The 19,381-nt window shown below is 45.5% G+C and overlaps 1 protein-coding gene across 1 annotated transcript in view; it reads left to right on the forward strand.

Moving 5' to 3' along the window:
- The window catches only part of GALNT18 (polypeptide N-acetylgalactosaminyltransferase 18), a 351,048-nt gene that overhangs the window by 250,062 nt on the left and 81,605 nt on the right, over nt 1–19,381 (forward strand). The window contains exons 4-6 of the mRNA XM_019656209.1: nt 5,261–5,444; nt 6,949–7,146; nt 11,398–11,512. Of these exons, the coding sequence (XP_019511754.1) occupies nt 5,261–5,444; nt 6,949–7,146; nt 11,398–11,512 (497 nt within the window). The remainder of the gene's footprint in view (nt 1–5,260; nt 5,445–6,948; nt 7,147–11,397; nt 11,513–19,381) is intronic.

Consider the following 19,381-nt stretch of genomic DNA (forward strand, 5'->3'; position numbering starts at 1 on the left):
TAGAACTTAAAAATCAAAGCTTTAGCAAAGGTAGAAAAGCAAAAATGCTGATAGAATCCTGTGAGTAGTCATTATTATATTTGTCTCTGAGCTTCCTGGAAGCCTCAGCAAAGGTAAATATGATGATGGTTATGTGTTTGTGTTTAGGTATAGAGAAAAGCATGGTTGTTTATGTTTTGTGAGCTAAGTTCTGAGAGGTATTTACCATGTATATTATGTATAATATATAATAGGAATACTTTGGACAACACTTTTCTAGCAAATGCAAAAGTGCTGTTGAGATAGTTCTTTCTTGCTTTGGTAATTGACAAAGGATGAAGGAAACCGTGGAAACCTTATTAGGTAAAGGTACTTTGCAAAGACTAAGCCAGTGTTACCCAGGGTGTTTCAGGCCTTTAAAAAATTTTTCATAGCAGTTGTTTGGATAGGGCTACAGGAATCCTCTCTTCTAATCAGTAGCCAGTGTTTGGGATGCAGCTGGCTGAGAACAGATTTTTCTCTAGCTGATCCACCAGAAACCTTTATTCTAGTTCACTGTTAGCAGCACTCAGAAGTACAAAAGGGCAAGCAGTTTCCTACAAGAAATAAAGCCTTTTCATCTCTTGCTGCCACCTTCTAAGCTGGCTCTTCTGTGTCTAACTTCGTTTCCTGTGCACCAGGAGTTCACAATCTTATTTTAACCCTGGCATCATACCAGAACAATAGATCCTGTTTTGTTACCTTTTGTGTATAACAAACAACCCCAGAAATAAGTGGCTTAAAACAGCAACCATTCATTGGCTCATAACTCTGCCGTAAGGGCTGGGACCACAAATCGGCAATAAGGGCAGCTTGTCTCTGCTCTACAAGGTGTCATTTGGGCTCCCTCTCCCCTCCCCTGGGTTTGCAATCCTCTGGTGGCTGAAGAATCTGAGATGGTCGCACTCACCTGTCTGGGGCCTCAGTGGGGAAGCCTAAAATGACTGGGGACTCTCTGGGCCTCTCATCCACAAGGAGGCTGGCTTGGGCTTCCTTACCTAGGGCAGGAAGAGAATGAAAGCAGAAGCTGCAAGGCCCTCTAAGGCCTGCACCTGGGGCTTGCAGGGGGTCCCCCCTGCTATACCCTGTGTCATATGGTCAGCACAGATTCAGCATGTAAGGCAGCTGCACAAGGACGTGCATTCAGAGAGATGGGATTCATGGGGTGCATTTGGTGGCAATCATCCACAACCCTGTCCCATCAATACCACAGTAACAGTGGTCCCCCATAGGCAGCAATTCTCACCTGAGGGGTGGGGAGGGTGAGAAGGGGAGCAGGTATGTCCTCCCTGGGAGTGGGGAGGGGGGCTCATTTGGTACTAGCCAGTTCTTACTGTAAGTGCTGTGCACTTACCACTAGGCTACCAAATATCAGGCTCTCTATTTAACATTTTCAAAAAGGATATATGAGGGGTGGACTCTGAGGTGATGAAACGGTAGATGTTTTAAGAGGCTTCCTGGCAACCCTACTTGGAAGACCTTGGGCACATTGAGCTGTGCCAACTTTTTGGCCAGCTTCCTGACATTTATGAGACAGTGGCAACCCTAGGTCTCCCCAGTCATTTGTGCAATCCACAGGGTCGTTTTCATAGCAGCTAAAGTGATATGTACAGCATGTTGGTGGCAGCCCAAAAGTTAGCTGAATTTTCTCCAGGCTGGAATGAGAACACCTGACAGCCCCCACTAGCCCTAGACCTGGATAAGGGTCACACTGTTTAAAAGAATGATTTGAATGGCAAAATCCATGTGCTCATCACTTGCAGAATCTGGAAATCTGGAAGGGCCAGATAACAGACATTGGATAACAGAATCAGGGAAAATAAAACATTTTGAATTCAGAGGAATAGTGTAAATCCTTAAAGACACTGAATTAAAGAGGAGTAAATGTAAGATCCTATGTTTTGGTTCAGAGCATGTGCGCACGTGCGTGCACACACACACACATACACACACACACACACACACACACATTCATGCATTCATCCACCCACACATGCATCCATGAAGAGATGGGATGAAAGAGGCCTGACTTAACACCAGTTCAAAAAAACCTGTAGGTGTATGTTTCCAGTAAGCTCAATTTGAGTTGAAAGTAGGCAAAGTTAGTGTGACCTTAAACTATGTGAGTAGGAGCAAAGATTCTAGAATAAGGGAGGTGATTAGCTCCCGCTATTCTGCATAGCCGTTTTAATCCAGATGTATTAGGCCAATTTCTAGGTGCATAGTTTAAAAGTATTAGAGAAAAACTAACATTTAGAGGGAAGTTCAACATGATAAAAGACCTTGAACTTATAAGATAAACTATAAGGAGGAACTAAAGACATTTGACCTAGAGAAATCCTCAGCAAAGACTGAAGAAGGGTCTTCAATTCTAAATGGTTGTCATGTGTAAGAAGGACTTGATCTACCCCTTAGGGCTGCAAAATGAGGCTTGGACTACTGAGTGGAAGGCTGAGGGACCCTGGCATCTGGAGGGAAAAATTAAACAGAACATCTCGTAGCTGGAGTGGCCCAATGAGGAATGGCCTACATAGAGTCCGTGTCAGTGCAGGGGCTGGATGATCACGCATCAGGACAGACAAAGGGAACCCAAACCTTAAATGGATCATTGGTCCAAAACTAACTTTAGCAAGAGGCTTGATCACTGCACTGTACACCTGAAGCTGATATTGTAGCTGATGTTGTATAATATTGTATGTCAACTATAAGTGAATGTATATATATATATATATAGTCATGGGATGTGGAGTATAGTGTGAGAGTGGAGTCAAGGGAATTGTAATAGATATGTATGATATTGGGGGGAAGTGGGGTGGCGGATTGGGGGAGGGGGGTTGTCACTTCGAGGGGTAAAAATTATAACTATTGCACTGTGTTGTACAGCTGAAACTAATTCTAAAAAAAATGTGTATTTCATAATAAAAAATAATTAAAAGAGAAAACAAACAAACAAACAAAAAAACTAACTTTAAAATCCTGCCCAACTAACTCTGAGCTCTTGGGATTCGTAGGGATTTGCCCAACGTCGCAGATCAAGGTAGTTTCTGTGTAGGACCAGAGTCTCATGTGTATCTTTCACTATTCCTGCCTTGGATGCGCAATTTCCTCACCTCCTGGATGATAGCTCAAGCAGGGATAAAAAAAGCAGCCTGGAGGCCACATCCTACCCATCCATCCAGGGCTGTTTGTCCAGCATCGTGGGCAAAAAGATTTGAAATCAATACCTACAGGAGGGCACACCAATTCTGGCAGTAGCCATCAGGCCTCATTATCTTCCCTGGCGTGAAGCCCCTGCACGCATTTATATCTCCTGCTTGGTCCCATGACCTTGCTGCTTGCAGACTTCCAATCTGTGGGGCAAGGCAGAGCAGGAAACTTCTAACGTTGGAGCAGGGCAGAGCAGTAAGCAATGGTCCTGGGCCAGAGTATATGAAGAGGCCGTGGTCAGCCAGAGATGGGTCCTCATATTTCTAGGGACGATCAGCACCCTGCTCCCTTAACAACTTCCAATGTGACAAAAACCGGAAGAAAGGAGGGAGGGAAAGAGGGAAAGGAGCTAATTTTTTTTTTTTAGCATCTACTGTGTTATACAGTTTTCAGACATTAATTCCATTTAATCCTCATAACACCCATATTAGTTTTCTAGGACTGGAAAGGACAAAACCACAAACCGGGTGGCTTAGAACAACGGAAATGCATCGTCTCAGTCCTGGAGTACAAAATCAAGGGCTGTGCGCCCCCGCAGGTGGTAGGCGAAGGATCTGTTCCAGGCCGGTCTTCTAGCTTGTGATCACCTCAGGTGCTCCTGGGCTGATGGATGGCCATCTGCTCTTCATGGCTCCTCATTTCTCTTTCTTCTGTGCATATCTGACTCTGTCAATCAGCCATATTGGATTAGGGCCTAATGACCTTATCTTAACTTGATTACATCTGCAGACTCTATTTCCAAATAAGGCCATATTCTGAGCTACCAGGGATCAGACTTCTGCATATCTTTTTGGGGGGACACAATTTAACTCATAAATAGTCCACCCTTTAGTCCCCCAAAATTCATGTCCTTCCCATATACAAAATAAATTCACCCATCCAAACATCCTTATGGACATCAAGAACTGGTTTAGTAACAGGCCAGTGTCATAATGTTAATACGTGGAAAGCAGACTTAAAATGCACTGCTGTTGACTCCAACTGCTGTTCTCTTTCTCCTATGCTGTGCTGCGGCCATGGGCCACGCCTGTCATGTGCCAGGCACTGCGCCCGCTGCCTCATGCCCTTTTCTCACACGTAGTGGGCTGCTTGTGTGATGGTGCCCCTGACTGGGCACCAAGGGACATGGAGCTCCTACCGTCCTCTGAAAAGGACAGAGCTCAGCCCAGGTGGGTCTGTCGCAGGGTCTGGGTATAGGCAGGTTGAGAAGATGAGAGGAGGGGTGATTGAGAACACAGAAATAGAGTGGAAATGGAGTTCTGGGGAGGTGCTGTGCTTGCAGGTGGGACAATATGGCCCACCCAGGTCATCATTTGGGAAAAGGGGACCGCCACAGCCTGTTGCCCGAGCTGCTGTGGAAAACACAATGAAAATGGCTGCTGTGCTCTCACTAGCTGAAGGGCAAGGTGGCCCTGTTCTTTTGCTGCAAGCTCCATTGACAGTTGTAAAGAAGTGGGGGAATCAAATGTCTAGCCAGGCCTGGCAACAGCAGGCAACAAACCAATGGCAACTGTTCACAGGGCACAAGTCCTAGTCATAGACTTTCTGGAAAGATGGAGACCCAGGCAGGAGTGGGTCCTGGACCGTAATCTTCACAGATGGCGCTTCCTCTGGGGATTCGGGGAAGACTGATGGAGAGCACTGGGGATGACGGAGGCCACTGAGCTGATGGAAGAATGTGGCTTTTGCAGTCATTAGACTGGGCTCGAAACCAGGCTCTGCCACTTACAAGCTGCATGACACTGGACAAATTGATAAACTCTTCTGAGCCCTGTTTTCCCGTGGGCTTTTGTGAAGATTAAATAGACAGTGTGTGTGTGAGGCATGTGATCCTGTGCGAGTTGCTGGGCTTAGGCTCAGTAAATACTGTTTTCACCTCTGCCTTTCCCACTGAGGTGCTCTGGTCGTCCCGGAGAACACCAGGGAAGCCCTGTGGGGGGAATGGACCCTCCGGCCTCTCTCTGGACATCCTTTGGGTGAATGCCGTGATTGTCCCCTGCCCCCAATATGCTGACAATAATTTTCTGCCTCTCAGAGGAGCTGAAGGAGAAGCTGACAGAGTACGTGGACAAGGTGAACGGCCAGAAGCCGGGCTTCATCAAGGTCGTGCGCCACAGCAAGCAGGAAGGCCTCATCCGCTCCAGGGTCAGCGGCTGGAGGGTGGCCACTGCCCCCGTCGTGGCGCTCTTCGATGCCCATGTGGAATTCAATGTGGGCTGGTAAGTGCCCATCAGGAGGGGAGGACGAGTCCTGGTGTGGTCCAGGTGCTTTGGCCCAAGTGGGTGCAAAACATGCTGGGATCTCAGGCATAGTTGCAGAAAGTAAAGAATTCTGGGAACAAGTGAGATCTGGGTGTGTGAGTGACCTAGGCCACAGGGCTTGCCCTTCAGGGTGGGAAAAGGCCAGGGGTCAACAGTTCAACACACAGTGTCTAATGGGTATGGTGACAGCAGGTATGACTCTGGCTGCTGTGGTCTTCTAGGGGACATAGGTGCCTTGGGGTCCCCCAAATGCCAAGCCAAGAGGTAGTACAGAATCTCAGATTCCCCCTACTGGGAGAACTGGGTCTTAGAAAACCTTTCTTTCTCTGGTCAGGGCCGCTCAGCTGCTGCAGGGGGCGAGAGAACAGAAACAAGGCCTCCGTGGCTGCAGCCAAGCAGGGATGGGGCACCTGACTATGACATCCCTGTGAGCCAGAGCGTGCTGTGGCCCACTGTTTGTGGCTTCGCAGAGAGCCTGGGTGTGGGAAGCCCAGGCCCTAGGGAATGACTGAGTGTACCACCCTGATAACCACTATGCCTGATGGCACGGAGGTCTGCTCTCCTTCCCAGGCTCCAGGGACCATCCCCTGCCTCTCCGGGGTGGGGTAAAGAGTACCCCTTAGCAGGAAGAAGCAGCCGGGCATGCTCACAGCATGACCGGATTTGGGCATACTTTTACATAACAGGCTGAATTAAGACCGCATTGCAGCCATTTTTTTGTAGTTGAAGTCCCTGCTTGCCATTTGTGACTATTTAAAAAGAATTTTCACTGGATTTATGGCCAGCAGAGGAGAGGGACACTTACTATTTAAAGCTGATTTGAATAAACAATTATGCAACAAATGCATTATTAATGAGAAGCTTATTTTTCCCTGTCTGCAAGCACTTTACTCTCCTGATGCCCATAATGGCCTCCTGGCTCCCTGGCAGCCAGACCCCCACCTCTCCTTGGGCTGTGGGGAACACAGCGTGGGGTGGGGGTGGCACAACTGGAAAGACTGAAGCGGCATGAAGTAAGTTTGTTCTCACCTCCATGTCTCTGCCATCACATCTGCCCTTTTCTCCTGGTTAATGCACCAAATTTTAGCAAAATCAAAGCCCAAGTTGAAAGCTTCCCCTGGAACCTCAGATCTATTTCTTTCTTCTTTCTTGTCTTGATTTTTTTTTTTTAAAGTGGAAAAAGGGGAAGTCAAGCAGACACAAAGATCTAAGGCACTGAGAATTTCTCTGCTCAGCCCAGGAGGTGCTGAAGGAGTGGTTAGGTCTCTTGCCAGCCCAGAAGTATGGGGGATGGGAGGTTTCCAGGGCCTCCTTCCCAGGAGGCAGAGCAGCTCTCCCTGGAGTAGATGGCCAGGGGTTCCTTCCTCTTTCTGCAGGGGAGGCAGCTGTAGGAGTTGCCTGAGTGATGTTTCTCCAGCTTGTGAGCAGTAACGCCCTCCCTCACTCCCTCCCTCCTCCTCAGGGCAGAACCCGTGCTCTCTCGCATAAAGGAGAACCGGAAACGGGTCATCTCGCCGTCCTTTGACAACATCAAGTACGACAACTTTGAGATAGAAGAGTACCCATTGGCCGCCCAGGGCTTTGACTGGGAGCTGTGGTGCCGCTACTTAAACCCCCCCAAGTCCTGGTGGAAGCTGGAGAACTCCACGGCCCCGATCAGGTAAAGCATCCTTACCCGTGGGTCTCTCTGCCTTGTCTTCCCAGTGAGGGCTCCTCTCCCAGCCCAGCCCCCATTCCCCAAACTCCAGCCCATCGTCTGATGTCGGGGTGGTGGTGGAAAGGAATCACAAATCACCTTCAGTGACATCCTACAGGTTCTGATGACCTCTTTCAAAAGAGCCATGGGCCCCAGAATCCATTCAGAGGCTCAAAGTTGCTCGTTCCAACACATCACTGTGGGGACACCTGCTGGGTGCCAGCTGCTGTGCTGGGTGCTAGGGATCCACAGTGATTAAGACTTGACCCCTACCCCCGAAACCCTGGACTAGTGAAGACAGACAAAATAACTGGAATAACAAGTTGGTCTACCATGCTGGTGGAAACCACAGGGAAAGTGGGAAAATCCTTTTCAGAGAGTGTAGCATTTGCACTTCTTTCTGAGGGCAAGTAGGAGATGGCAAGGCTGGGGCAGGGGTACCCATATGTGAAGGAGCAGAGCGAGTTCCTGGGCACAGAGGAAGTTCAAAGGGGCTGCAAAGCGGACCTGAGGGAGCAGCCCCAGGCCATGAGGCTGGAGGGTTGGAGAGGTAGGACCGAACCCCATGGCACCTTGGATGCCTGGCTGATGATGTTTGCGCTTATCCTGTAAGACTCAGACAAAAGCGGCTGCAAACTGCATTTCAAAGATCCCCGACTCTTCCAGCCTTTGCTGCCACCTTCATTGACAACGGAATGACTCCCCTGTGCAGCCTGTGTTTTATGGGTCAGACCTCCTGAAATAGCCATCCCCATCAGCCCTTATTTCTGTCTGGTTAATCACAGATCAGGTACCTTTATGTTCCCTGCAAAGCCCTGCCTGTTAAACAGAGCACCAGAAGCTGGCCTAGGGGACCGTTCCTGGAATGAAAGAGATTGGAAACTGATGTTGCTTTGTATTACATGAGGGAGAAAGATGATGAAAAACTTAATTGAAAGTGAGTGATTATTATCTCAGATCACATTTTCTTTGCCAGAAGAAAAAAAAAAGCAAAACTATATTTATATTTAAAACAGAATAGAAGAGAACTCCGCCTGGCTTTCCTGCGGTGATCTCTGTTTACCTACCTGGTAGGCCCCTGCCCCAATTTTGTGTCGTTAAATATTTGTTTGGAGGTCACTGTGTGCAAGGGCCATTTACACAGATGGTCTCCTCTGTTCCTCATCACAACCTGGTGACAGCTCATCATGTCATCTCTAGTTTACAAGATGAGGAAAACAAGACTGACAAAGGAGAACAGCCCTGCCCAAGGCTCTGGGTGGTGGAGCCTGGGTGCCAACCCAGGTCAGCTGGATTTCACCCCTAATCGTCATCCCCCTCATCACCCACTGTTGAGCTCAGAGCTGATGTGGCTGAATTCTGCCCCCAAGTCTGTTGAATGCTACTGGGGAGAAATACGCCATCGCATTAAGCATTCTTGCAAAAGACTGATAGTAGCTGCTTCTGTTCTGCTCATCTCTAAATGCATCAGTTTGGTCTCAGGTAAACCTGCCTTCTAGGTCCTTCACAGAGAATACCATCTCAACCTCAAATTTCCCATCACCTAATTCTTATCAAAAATTTGCCTGAGAGAAATTATTTTAATGGAAAGTTTTAGAAGAATATTCCTGGTTTTAACCCTGGATAAAGACAGCCTCACAGAAAGGTGCAAATTTATCTTGCCTATCTCTGCTCCTATTTCTTTGGAGCTGTACTTTAGTGCTTTGTCCAGGCATGATATAAGCTATAAAAAAAAAAGCCCAGAGATGCCTTCTATTGCATTCTAAAGGGGTGTCTTTGAGATGGCTGTTCACTACGTCCTTTAAGAAGACTGACATGAAAAATTTCTTTCAAATTCACTGCTAGTAAAGTAAAGCCTTGCTACCCCTGAGGAATTAGTATGACATTTCCACATGGGAACTGTAAACCTTATTTCTAAGACCACGTGTGTTCATTTTCACCTCAGCCACCAGGAAGCTCAGAGTCTGCTTTGTGGGTCCACTTTAAGAACCGTGAAGGAGGATGCATTCTAACAGACCCCAATTTTGTTGTGAACTTTTGGTCTTTTCAGATATTTATTTTATTGTTCAATGTATATTACGTTTCCTTGTAAGCAATTTCTAATTTGGGAAGGGGGGTGAGACAAGGTATAAATCAATAAAACTTTCAGATGATTGGGCCCACTTAATACCCTAGCTGGTTAATCAGTAATAGACTGCCCAAGGCAGCCTGTGCGCATCCCAGAGTAACTGTTTCGGATTCTGTCTTCTCCGGTCTGGGTTTGGTCATGTGGGGAAGGCCCCTTCCCGCATGCCCAGGAGCAGTCTCCATGCTCAACACTTTAGGAATGCCCAGGGAAACGCTCCAACCCCATTCTGCCCACCTGCCAGGCTGTTGTTTTTAAATCACCACCATATAGAGGGGATTCTCTGGGCTTCTCCATTGTGTAAGTGCATGTTTTTCAATGACCCTTTGAGTACCAGTTATGTGCCAGAGGTTTTCAAGAGCTTTACATTATTTAGTTTAATCATTATGAGGGTACAGTTGATTCATAGATACAGAATCAGAGGCACAGAGAGGCCAGGCAACTTCTCTCGGAGACACAGCCAGAACAGGGATTTTTCCTATAGCAGCCACCTCCAAGGCCAGGGAAAAGCATCCCCCACCAGAGCAGGAACACAGTCTGCTTTAGGAGCAGTGGGTTGATTTGTATGAATTGACCACCCAGGGCACCTGGGGTTTATTGAAGGCAAAGCCATTGAGAATAAAAGGCTGTGATTTGAAGGGAGGAGGGGCAGGGACCCCAGGGTGCCGGCCTCTGCCTGAGTGGCCTCCTGCATCAGTATTCCTCACAGAAATGTCCTGCAGCATAGCTGCTTCTCCACCTTGATGAGTTTCCAATTTCAAAGCTGGGTCATTTGCATGCGACTAACGATTTTCTCATCGCTGAGGAGTCTTCATTTCTCCTTTTCTTTCTCTTCCCTCCAAATCCTTTAGCCACCAGCTGATAAGATGCTACACAAGGGCTAGAAATGGTTACAGTGTGCAGTGGAACAGTTCAGAGTCATTTGTGTAAATGAATGCTCCCAGCAGAGAAGCAGCCCACACACATTCATGCTGATTCACTTAACACGGATCACTCCTTGTGAAGTCCCGTGCTGGGTGTCTGCACTGAGCCCTGAGCCCCACACTCACACACTCACTACAGAAAGGCCTTCCAGCTGCTGGACCTACTACTAGCTGGGGATGTGTCGCCCCAGCCTGAGACCTCTACCTAATTCTAGACCCAGAAGATCCACCTAAGCCCTATCTATTGGATATCTCCCCCTAGAGTCCCCCATGCACCTTAAGATCAGTGTTCTCAGCAGGAATTCTTCTTGCTTCTGAAGCCAGCTTCTTCTCTGTACCCCATACCCATACTGATGTGTGGCTCCCCCGCCACCATCACCCAAGCCACACAGCCAGCCAGCATCCAGATTCCTCCCTCTCTCCCCTCTTCATAGTTCATCTGTTTGGAAGGTCTGCTGAGTTTACATGACAGTGTATCTTTAAGCAATCCCTGTGTCCATTCCTGGTGCTCTGGTCCAGGTCCTCATCATTTCTCACCTGGATAAAGCAACAAGTTTCCCTACTAGAGTCCTCAATTTCCACCCAACCTCCTCCAGTCAACCACCTCCCAGCTGCCTGAGTGTTCTTAAAAACACAGATCTGCCCATACCACTGTCTGCTTAAAATTCCTTTTTGACACTCTTTTACCTACAGATAGAATCCAAATTATTTACCATGCTGTTCAACGCCCCAGTTCATCTTTCTAAATGGACCAAGGTTGGCATGAAGAACCCAAGTTGGGGAAGGATGGGAAAGTTGGCATGGGTGCCCAGGTAGAAACAGAGACTAGCTAGGCAGCTCCAAGCTCAGGGGTCAGGGCAGCTAGAGATCCAGACCTTCAGTTTAGCCTGGCAGGCTGAGTAGCACTTCTCTGGGCTAACACAAGCAACAGCACGGTCAGGAATGATGGCTGGTCCCAGAACAGGAGCTGCTTGTTGCAGTTAATGAAGTAGCTTCTCTGGTGTAGTTGGTGAGGGTCAGAGCACGAGGTCTGCACCAGCTCTGGCAGCAAAGGAAGGAAGAGGGTCAGATTATCCTGGTATGAAGACACCGCTGTTCTCACTCCTCTGGCAGCACCATGAGACTGGTCCTCTGCTAACCGCTGGCCTATCTCCCCACACCCTGCAGGAGCCCGGCCCTCATTGGCTGCTTCATTGTGGACCGCCAGTACTTCCAAGAGATCGGCTTACTGGATGAAGGCATGGAGGTCTATGGAGGCGAGAATGTCGAGCTCGGGATCCGGGTGAGCAGGGTTTCTCACCCACAGCGCTTGGCTCAGCTCTCCAAAGGGTGAATGAGCCTTGGCAGAGGAGAAATGGGGCTCAAGGTTGAGAGTCACAGCCTGGTTCCGAATGTCTAGTCCCTAACCTTGGTCCATGTGTATGTGATCAGGGCTAATGCAGATGGGATAGAGATACAGGATGGGACCTACAGAATTTTTAGGAAGAAAAGGACTTCAGAAACTGCTTTGGCTGGGGTGGGGACATGGGAGAGTTGAGCTCCCAACTCACAGGAAAAGCCTCTTTGTTAAAACCAAACATAGGCTGCTCAGGGGAGAGCAAAGGTGTGCTCCAGGAAGATACTTCCAGCACCGAGGGCTGGCTGGACAAGAGTGACCCTCAGAGTCACCGCCCCTGGAGATCTCTCACACTGACATTCTCTGTCTCCCCCACAGCGGCCCACAGTACTTTCCTAAAGACACTGTCAAAGAGGGAAGTAAACTCATGGGGCATAAACAGCGAAACACAGCCAGGCTCTCACTCCATGCTAATTCCTGACTCCACCACATGCTGATCAGAACCTCAGGCCCATCCATGCCTCATACCACTCTCCAGAGGTAGCCCCCATTCTGCCCCAAAGTACAGGTGGCCCTTTGCAGCTATCAATACATGATATGAATCCACAATCGGCACCATTTAGTTGCTCATCCTACAGGAACATATCCTGGGCTCTGGCCCCTTTCCCTGGGTCCATGAAAAGATAACTCCAAAATGAACCCCTCCCCCATGTCTGATGGGACGTAGAGGTCCCCTTGTTGTTGGCAGAATGTGATGATGGATACAATGAAGGACCTTGTCCTAAGGGGAAGCCCACCCACCTGTCCAGGTTGTAATCCTGTCCTCATGAAAAACACAGCCTTCAAGCTGTGGCTTGTCCCTACAATGGTCCCCACTGTCCTCTCCATGGGGGCCTTTAAGCAGCCTGACACACTCACGCACTACAGGCTTTCCAGACCTTGGAGAAAACCTCCTATCTGCTGGTGTTCATGGCAATCAAGATCTTCCCTCTTACTGCCAGCCCTCCCTGCAGACCTCGCCCACACCTGGCTGCTTCTTACTAGTGACCCCACCCTTGCCCCTGTGGCCCTAATGTCTGTGTCTGGCATCTTGTGTTCCTGACAGTCACGTCCCACTCGAGGACTCCAGCTTGGATGCAGCCATGACCTCCTTAGCCCTCCTGCCCCCTGAGAAGTCAGCTAGCCCTGCACAGCCCTCACCCTGCTGGGAAGTGAGACTGGGCACCTGCGATGAACATCTCACAACACCTGCAGTGGCCTGACAGGCACTTGTGGGCCTGACCCATCGCACAGAGTTAACGCTAGGGCCTTGGGGGCTGGCAACAAGAGCACCTTCTCTTAGGCTGAGCTTAGAAAACACTTCCCACACCAATATTCCCTGAAAGCCAGAGAAATTGCTTTGGAGGCAGTCAAATGCATGGGCTTATTGGGGAGCTAATATATTCATTGAAGACAGTGCCTGCATAATCACCCTCACTTCTCCAGCTCTCCCTACCCTGGTCATTTATTCACCATTTGCGTCCTAACCATCTAATTTCAGCACTGCTCCTGGATAAATGCTCTCCCCCAAACATAATATTTTTCACCGGGAGCTGCTGCCAGGAATTGGCTGAGCGAGCAGGACCGCCTCTAGTCACTTGTGCTCTCCGGGTAAAAATGTCTGGGAACGGAGAAAAGAATTAGATTTGTGAACTCTGCTTCCAACCTGTATGTGAGTCAATCACAGAGTAGTGGGAGATTTCCAGCTTCTCCTTGCTTAGATTATAAAGCTATTCTGGAGTGTGGGACTGGATGAGCCTTTCAAATACTTGTTTAAAATTTTTGAGTGGTTTCATGTTCCGGATGTAAAATGCAGTGTAAAACGCTGCCTGGCATTTTTTTCTGCCTCCATCTCTTCCCTCCCACTTAATGGAGATGAAGCGTCATTGGAATTGAAGGAAAGGTGGCTTTTAAAGCAGGGGCCCAACGACCTGTTGGCTGGCAGAGCTAAGAGCAGAGGAGTGGCTAGTTCACTTAAATTCCACTTTCCTCTTTAAGGAGTACAGAACTGCTGAGCATCGCTCAAATAGAGCTTCACATTTTGTGTGGTTATCAGTGTTTTTCTTTCTTGTTTTATGAGTGAATATCTCAGTGCCGCACTTTCCTCATCTAGGGTTTCCCCTGAATTACTCCATTAGATTGTGTGTAAAATGAGAAACATTGCTTTTCTCACCGCATTTATTCAGAGGCAACTTCTTCAAAGTCCTTGCCCATTTGAAATGCAGAAATAGAGTTGTCTGCACAATTATCCAATACCTGCTCTGTGCCAGAGATTGTGCGCTGGGCACTTAGGTTATCCTTTAAAAAGTAGCTGCCATTGTAATATCACTTTTTTCCAGATGAGGAAATTCAGAGCTTACATATGTTCTCAAGGTCATACAACTTATAAGATGCAGAGAAAGGATTAAACTTCAGGTCTTTATGATTCAAAAGTCTAGATAGGTATACTCACAGTGATTTAGGAATAAAAGTCCATAAAGCATCCAAAAAAAAATGTATTACAATGTCCATGCAGCAGTTTCCTTCTACTTTATTCACAGTCATGTCTACTGAGTCTCCACTTAAAGCCTTATTCTTATTTTGCACTCAATTCTAATATGCTTTTTTTTTTCTTAATTTGTGATTTCTAAGTCTACAACTCAGTGGGAAAAGGTAGGGAGCTGCTGTGGCCAAGCAGAATGAGAAGAGTGAGACATAAGAGCTGACACTGAATAGAATACAGAAAGATTATACAGAAGATGGCTATAAAAGTGCTAGAATATATAAGAAAGCATTTGAGAGCTCACACAGAATTAATAAATTGTTAGAGACTGTTATGGGTTGAATTGAGTTCCCTTAAAAATATGATGAAATTCTAACCCCTTGTACCTGTGAATATGATCTTATTTGGAAATAATATCTTTGCAGATTTAATCAGGTTAAGAGGAGATAATACTGGATTAAGATAGGCCCTAATTCAATAGAACTGGTGTCCTCATAAGAGAAGGAAAATTTGGACACAAACAGACACAGCGGGAAGGTGAAGAGGGAGGCAGAGATTAGAGTTATGATGCCACAAGCCCAGGGACACCTGGGGTGACCAGAGCTGAAAGAAGGATCCTTCTTCCAAAGAAGGAGTCTTCCGTAGAGGTTTTGGAGGGAGCATGGCCAATGCCTGATTTTAAATTTCTAGCCTCCCAAACTGTGAGAGAATACATTTCTGTTGTTTTAGGTGATCCAGGTTGTGGTACTTTGTTGTAACAGTCCAAAGAAACTAATACAGAGACCAAAAACTAAGTGAAAGCAGGAATCTAGACAAAGCCCGAGTCTATTATATTTGAAGAACCTGGCGATGTGAAGCTTATAACTTCTCATAGATTCCAGGGGACAAGCTACAAAGCCTAAGGCTTACCCAAGACGAAGAGTCTAATAAAATACCCTTGCTGGGGTATTTATAAAGCTGGGACTCCAAAAGCCAATTATCTCAGCATAAAGATGAGCTAGAAATATTCCCATCCTCACCCCCAGTGTTAAGTTGAAGATTTCCTGTGTTAACCTTGTGCTGGGAAGAGAGGGAAAATTCTCCTTTGTGAATCCCTCTCTGGGATTTATAACTTAAAATCAAGATACTTTATGGTCCAGAAAATCTTAAGAGTAGTATTTAACTTAAAGTTGTTGGAGTTCTTAGGCATCTGCACAAGTGTATACAAACACTCTCTGGGGAATGACCCTTTAACTCAGGCCACGCATTTCCCACAGCTAGAGTTCCAAGGAATATGAGCTCACATTTCTAAAAAATCACAAAACAGACAAGGGAAAAAGAAAGCACCAAGAGCAAACACCAGCAAAAACATTGGACAGTTGAACTTGACCCAGTCTTCAAGCACGGAATCAATCAGACACAGGATAACTAATAGAACATATATATTGATATATATTGTAATTATACACTGTGTCTGGTATAGATTCAATACCAATGTATATAATATATAGTATCTCTAATAACTACAAGATACAACAAATTTCATTATATTAGGATGGGAATTAACATCATATAGGCCATGTTCTCTGACCACAATGGAATTAAATTAGAAATCCATAACCAAAAATGATAGACAAAAGCCATATTTTTGGAAATCATGAAACACTTCTAAATATCTCATAGGTCAAAGAAGAAATTATACTGGAAATTTGAAAATATTTTAAACTGAATGATAACAAATATACCTTATGTGAAGTGTAGTTAAAATAGTACTTAGAAATTGTACAGCACCCCATTCTTAGAAAGAAAAGCTGAAAGTTAATCAGCTAAATATGTATTATAGTTAGAAAAAATATCAAAATAAAAACTGTAGATGAAAATAATAAAAAGATAAGAACAGAAATTAATAAAATAAACATATTAATACTAGAAAGGACTGATAAAGCCAAACCTTGGTTCTTTGAAAAGACATCAAATTGACAAACTTTTAGCAGGATTAAGAGAGAGAGAGAGCAATAAACAATAATATTAGTAATGGAAAAAGGAACATGACTATATTTGATACAGAAACTAAGCAGGTAAGTATTGAGTTGTCGGAAAAGTCATGACATTTTTTTTCTATGTTTTTTGTTGCAAAAATGCATCATGACTTTTGCAACAACCCAATATATGTTATGAACAAGTTCATGCCAAGATTTGAAAACTTCGGTGAAAGGAACAAATTTGTAGAAAAATGTAGTTTATGAAAACTGACACAGGAAGAATTCAAAAACCAAAATTGTCTTATAACCATGAAAGTAATTGAATCAGTCATTTAAATATTCTCACAAATAAAATACTAAGATCAGGTGGTTTTACCATCAAGCACTGCTAAACTTTCAAGGAACAAAATATTCCCAACTTACACAAATTATTTGAATGTAGAGTATAGACTAGATACTAAGTGACCAAAAGCACAGCAGCCTAGAACTTTTTTCCTCAGACCAAACATCAAGGCATATCCCCAGGTTTACAGCACAATTATTGACTATCTTAATAATAGTCCTACAGAAAATAAATAATAGTCATAAAGAAAAGTCTGAATCGTATCCTGTGTCCTCTGTTCAGTAAGACAAAAGGTGCATACACGTATCTAAAGATTTTGGGGGAGAAAATGTAAAACTTGTTAAGCTTCTGATATTAAAAGAGACAACACCTCAGTTATGTGGACTTGACATAGGAAAACTGATCTGGAAGCCTAGCCTATTTATTAGTCCTTGAAATTAAATTCTTTAATATAAATAATAGCTGTCTCCTCCTTTCTAGAATGCAAACCCTAGAAGTGGGAAAGGGGAGAGAAAGAAAGCCGCCAGAACTGTGCCAGTGCCCTGCCCATAGTGTCCAGAGCAGGCAGTCAGCTGAAAGAGGCCCCACCTTTTCATTTGCCCTAGCTGCAGATGGCTCTCGCCTGGACTGTGTTCTTTGGAATGGATCACAGAGAAGAGAGTCTACCAGCCAGAACTCTCTGTTGGACACCCACCTGGGCATATCTGCAAGTCATATCTGGATGTCGAAGCTTTACTCACTTGGGCTTTCTTTTTGGCATTTTAGAGCCTCTACCTTGGAACGCTTAATGTCATCTGTCTCTTTAAAATGTAGCTGCTATTCTAGTGCCTCTTAAATAGCCTTTTCATCCTCCAGGCTGACTGACCTTTTACTATCTGCTCCTAAGGTCGGATAATTACCTTTATTCTGGCTCGCCCCGATTACGCACGCCCTCGCTCCAGCCTTGCCTCTTGTAACTGCTCTTGCCTGGCCTCCTCATGAGGTCTGACTGGGTATAAGACATCACCCTGTGAATGCTTTTGCCCCTTCTCCCTGTACAACTGAGCAACGTCTAGCACAGGAGGAAGCCCAGCTGACTTGCTCCACTTTTTGACCATTGGGTCACCAAGGAATCACTAAAGGTTCTCCTTATTTGGATATCCTTATTTAATAGCTTAATGAAGCAGAAATTTGCATTTGAGATTTCTCTGTAACTCAGACAGTGACTTTATTCTAAAGCCATGACACCTTTTTGTTGTCCTAGTCTGCCAGTTTTCATTCCCTCTCTTAAGTTTTCTTTCTCACCATGGAGGGCCTAGTAGCTCTACCTGTCCTGAGAAAATGTCCGTGGCTGTTCCACAAGCCCTGAGGGATGAAGGAAGCAGTAGGAAGAGTAGGGTTCACAAACTGCAGTCACTAGGTATCAAAACTTCTTAGGGCCGGCCGAGTGGCACGTTGCTTAAGAGCTGGCTTGGGATGCCAGAGGGCCCCGGTTCGGATCCCACATATGAGGGCCAGTGACACTGCCCTCCACAGCTAAGGTGCTGAACAACAGCTCAACCTGGAGCTGGGCTGCCGTGAGTCGCTGGCGACGGCGTAGGCTGCAGCCCCTGTGGCAGTGGGTTGCCATGGGCTACCGTGTGTAGCCAGCAGCCAGCGTGAGCGGCCAGCAGCCGCAGTGAGCGGCCGTCCAGAAGCAGGCAACTGATCTGCCTTGCCCGGGAACAGCGCAATGATGGTGCCAACTTGGGCCAGTGAAGCAACGTCCTCCACAACTAGACTGAAGAACAAAAGGACAGCAACTTGTCTGTTCCCCTTCCCCCAATTCCCCAATAAAACTCTTTAAAAAAAATTTTTTTTTTCTTAGTCCCTGGGCTAGGTTCATCTGTGGCTTTTATATCAATTAAATAACAATGGCAATGCCTTTCATATGTATTTTCAAAATCCTTTCCCTACAATTACACTATTAAATGCACACAGAACTCAAGTGCTATAGGCAAGCCAGATATTATTACCCTAATAGTGTTATAAGATTAAAAATTTTATGTGGGCAAAAAAAGTTAATTCATTCCCATACTTTATTATCTCATTATTATAATCATTATTTTAACAATAAAGATAACAAGAAATCAATTTAAATACTTTGCACACTATAAAGTACTCTATACTGTATAAGACATATGATCATATTTATTATACTTGTAGATATTTATGTTGTATAAATATACTACCATACAGTTTATATAGTGCTTTATTTTTTAAAACATGCTTTAATTTATGTTATTATAGTCCTACTGAGCTTTTTATTCAGAGAACCCTCAGGAATCTCTATTGTAAGCATAGAAAACTGACTCAGGCTAACTGAAAAAGAAAAGGAATTTATTGGAAGGCCATTGGATGTCTCAAAGAACTTACAAGAAGTCTAGAGAAGCAGATTCAGAAAACAAGCAAAAACCAAGAGACTAGACAGCAGGAACCATAGCCAAAGCCAAGTGGTAAGAACAGTCTATTTAGGATAATACCCTTGACCCCACGGCTGTGACTAGATGTCCTATCACTGGATAGTGGGCACAATTGCTCGGGTCTTGGTGACACTCATCAAGATTCAAAGTCCTGAGTGATAGCATACTGTTGACTAAACCTAGGTTATATGCCCATGCCTTCACTTCTGGGGGATAAGGACAGGTCATATATGCCTCCTTTCAGCCCAAGAATTACACATGACATGACCCCTAATATAGGAAAGGGATTTAGAACCTGGGTTCAAGTGTCCTCTACAACAAGGAATGTGATATCTATGGTATTGTGCTTTATATTCTTAATAGTTTATCATAAATGGGATTTTTTAAAAACAACTCTTTACTAAGGACAATTTCAAATCTATGCAAAAATAGAATAATATAAAATCACCTTGCATCCATCACCCCGTTTCAATATTATCAACTCATGGCCAATTTCATTTTAATCTCTATTTGTACCCAGTCCTCCCCCAACTCCAATTATTTTGAAAC

Source organism: Hipposideros armiger, unplaced genomic scaffold, assembly GCF_001890085.2.
Source record: "Hipposideros armiger isolate ML-2016 unplaced genomic scaffold, ASM189008v1 scaffold_256, whole genome shotgun sequence".
NCBI classification, from domain to species: Eukaryota; Metazoa; Chordata; class Mammalia; order Chiroptera; family Hipposideridae; genus Hipposideros; species Hipposideros armiger.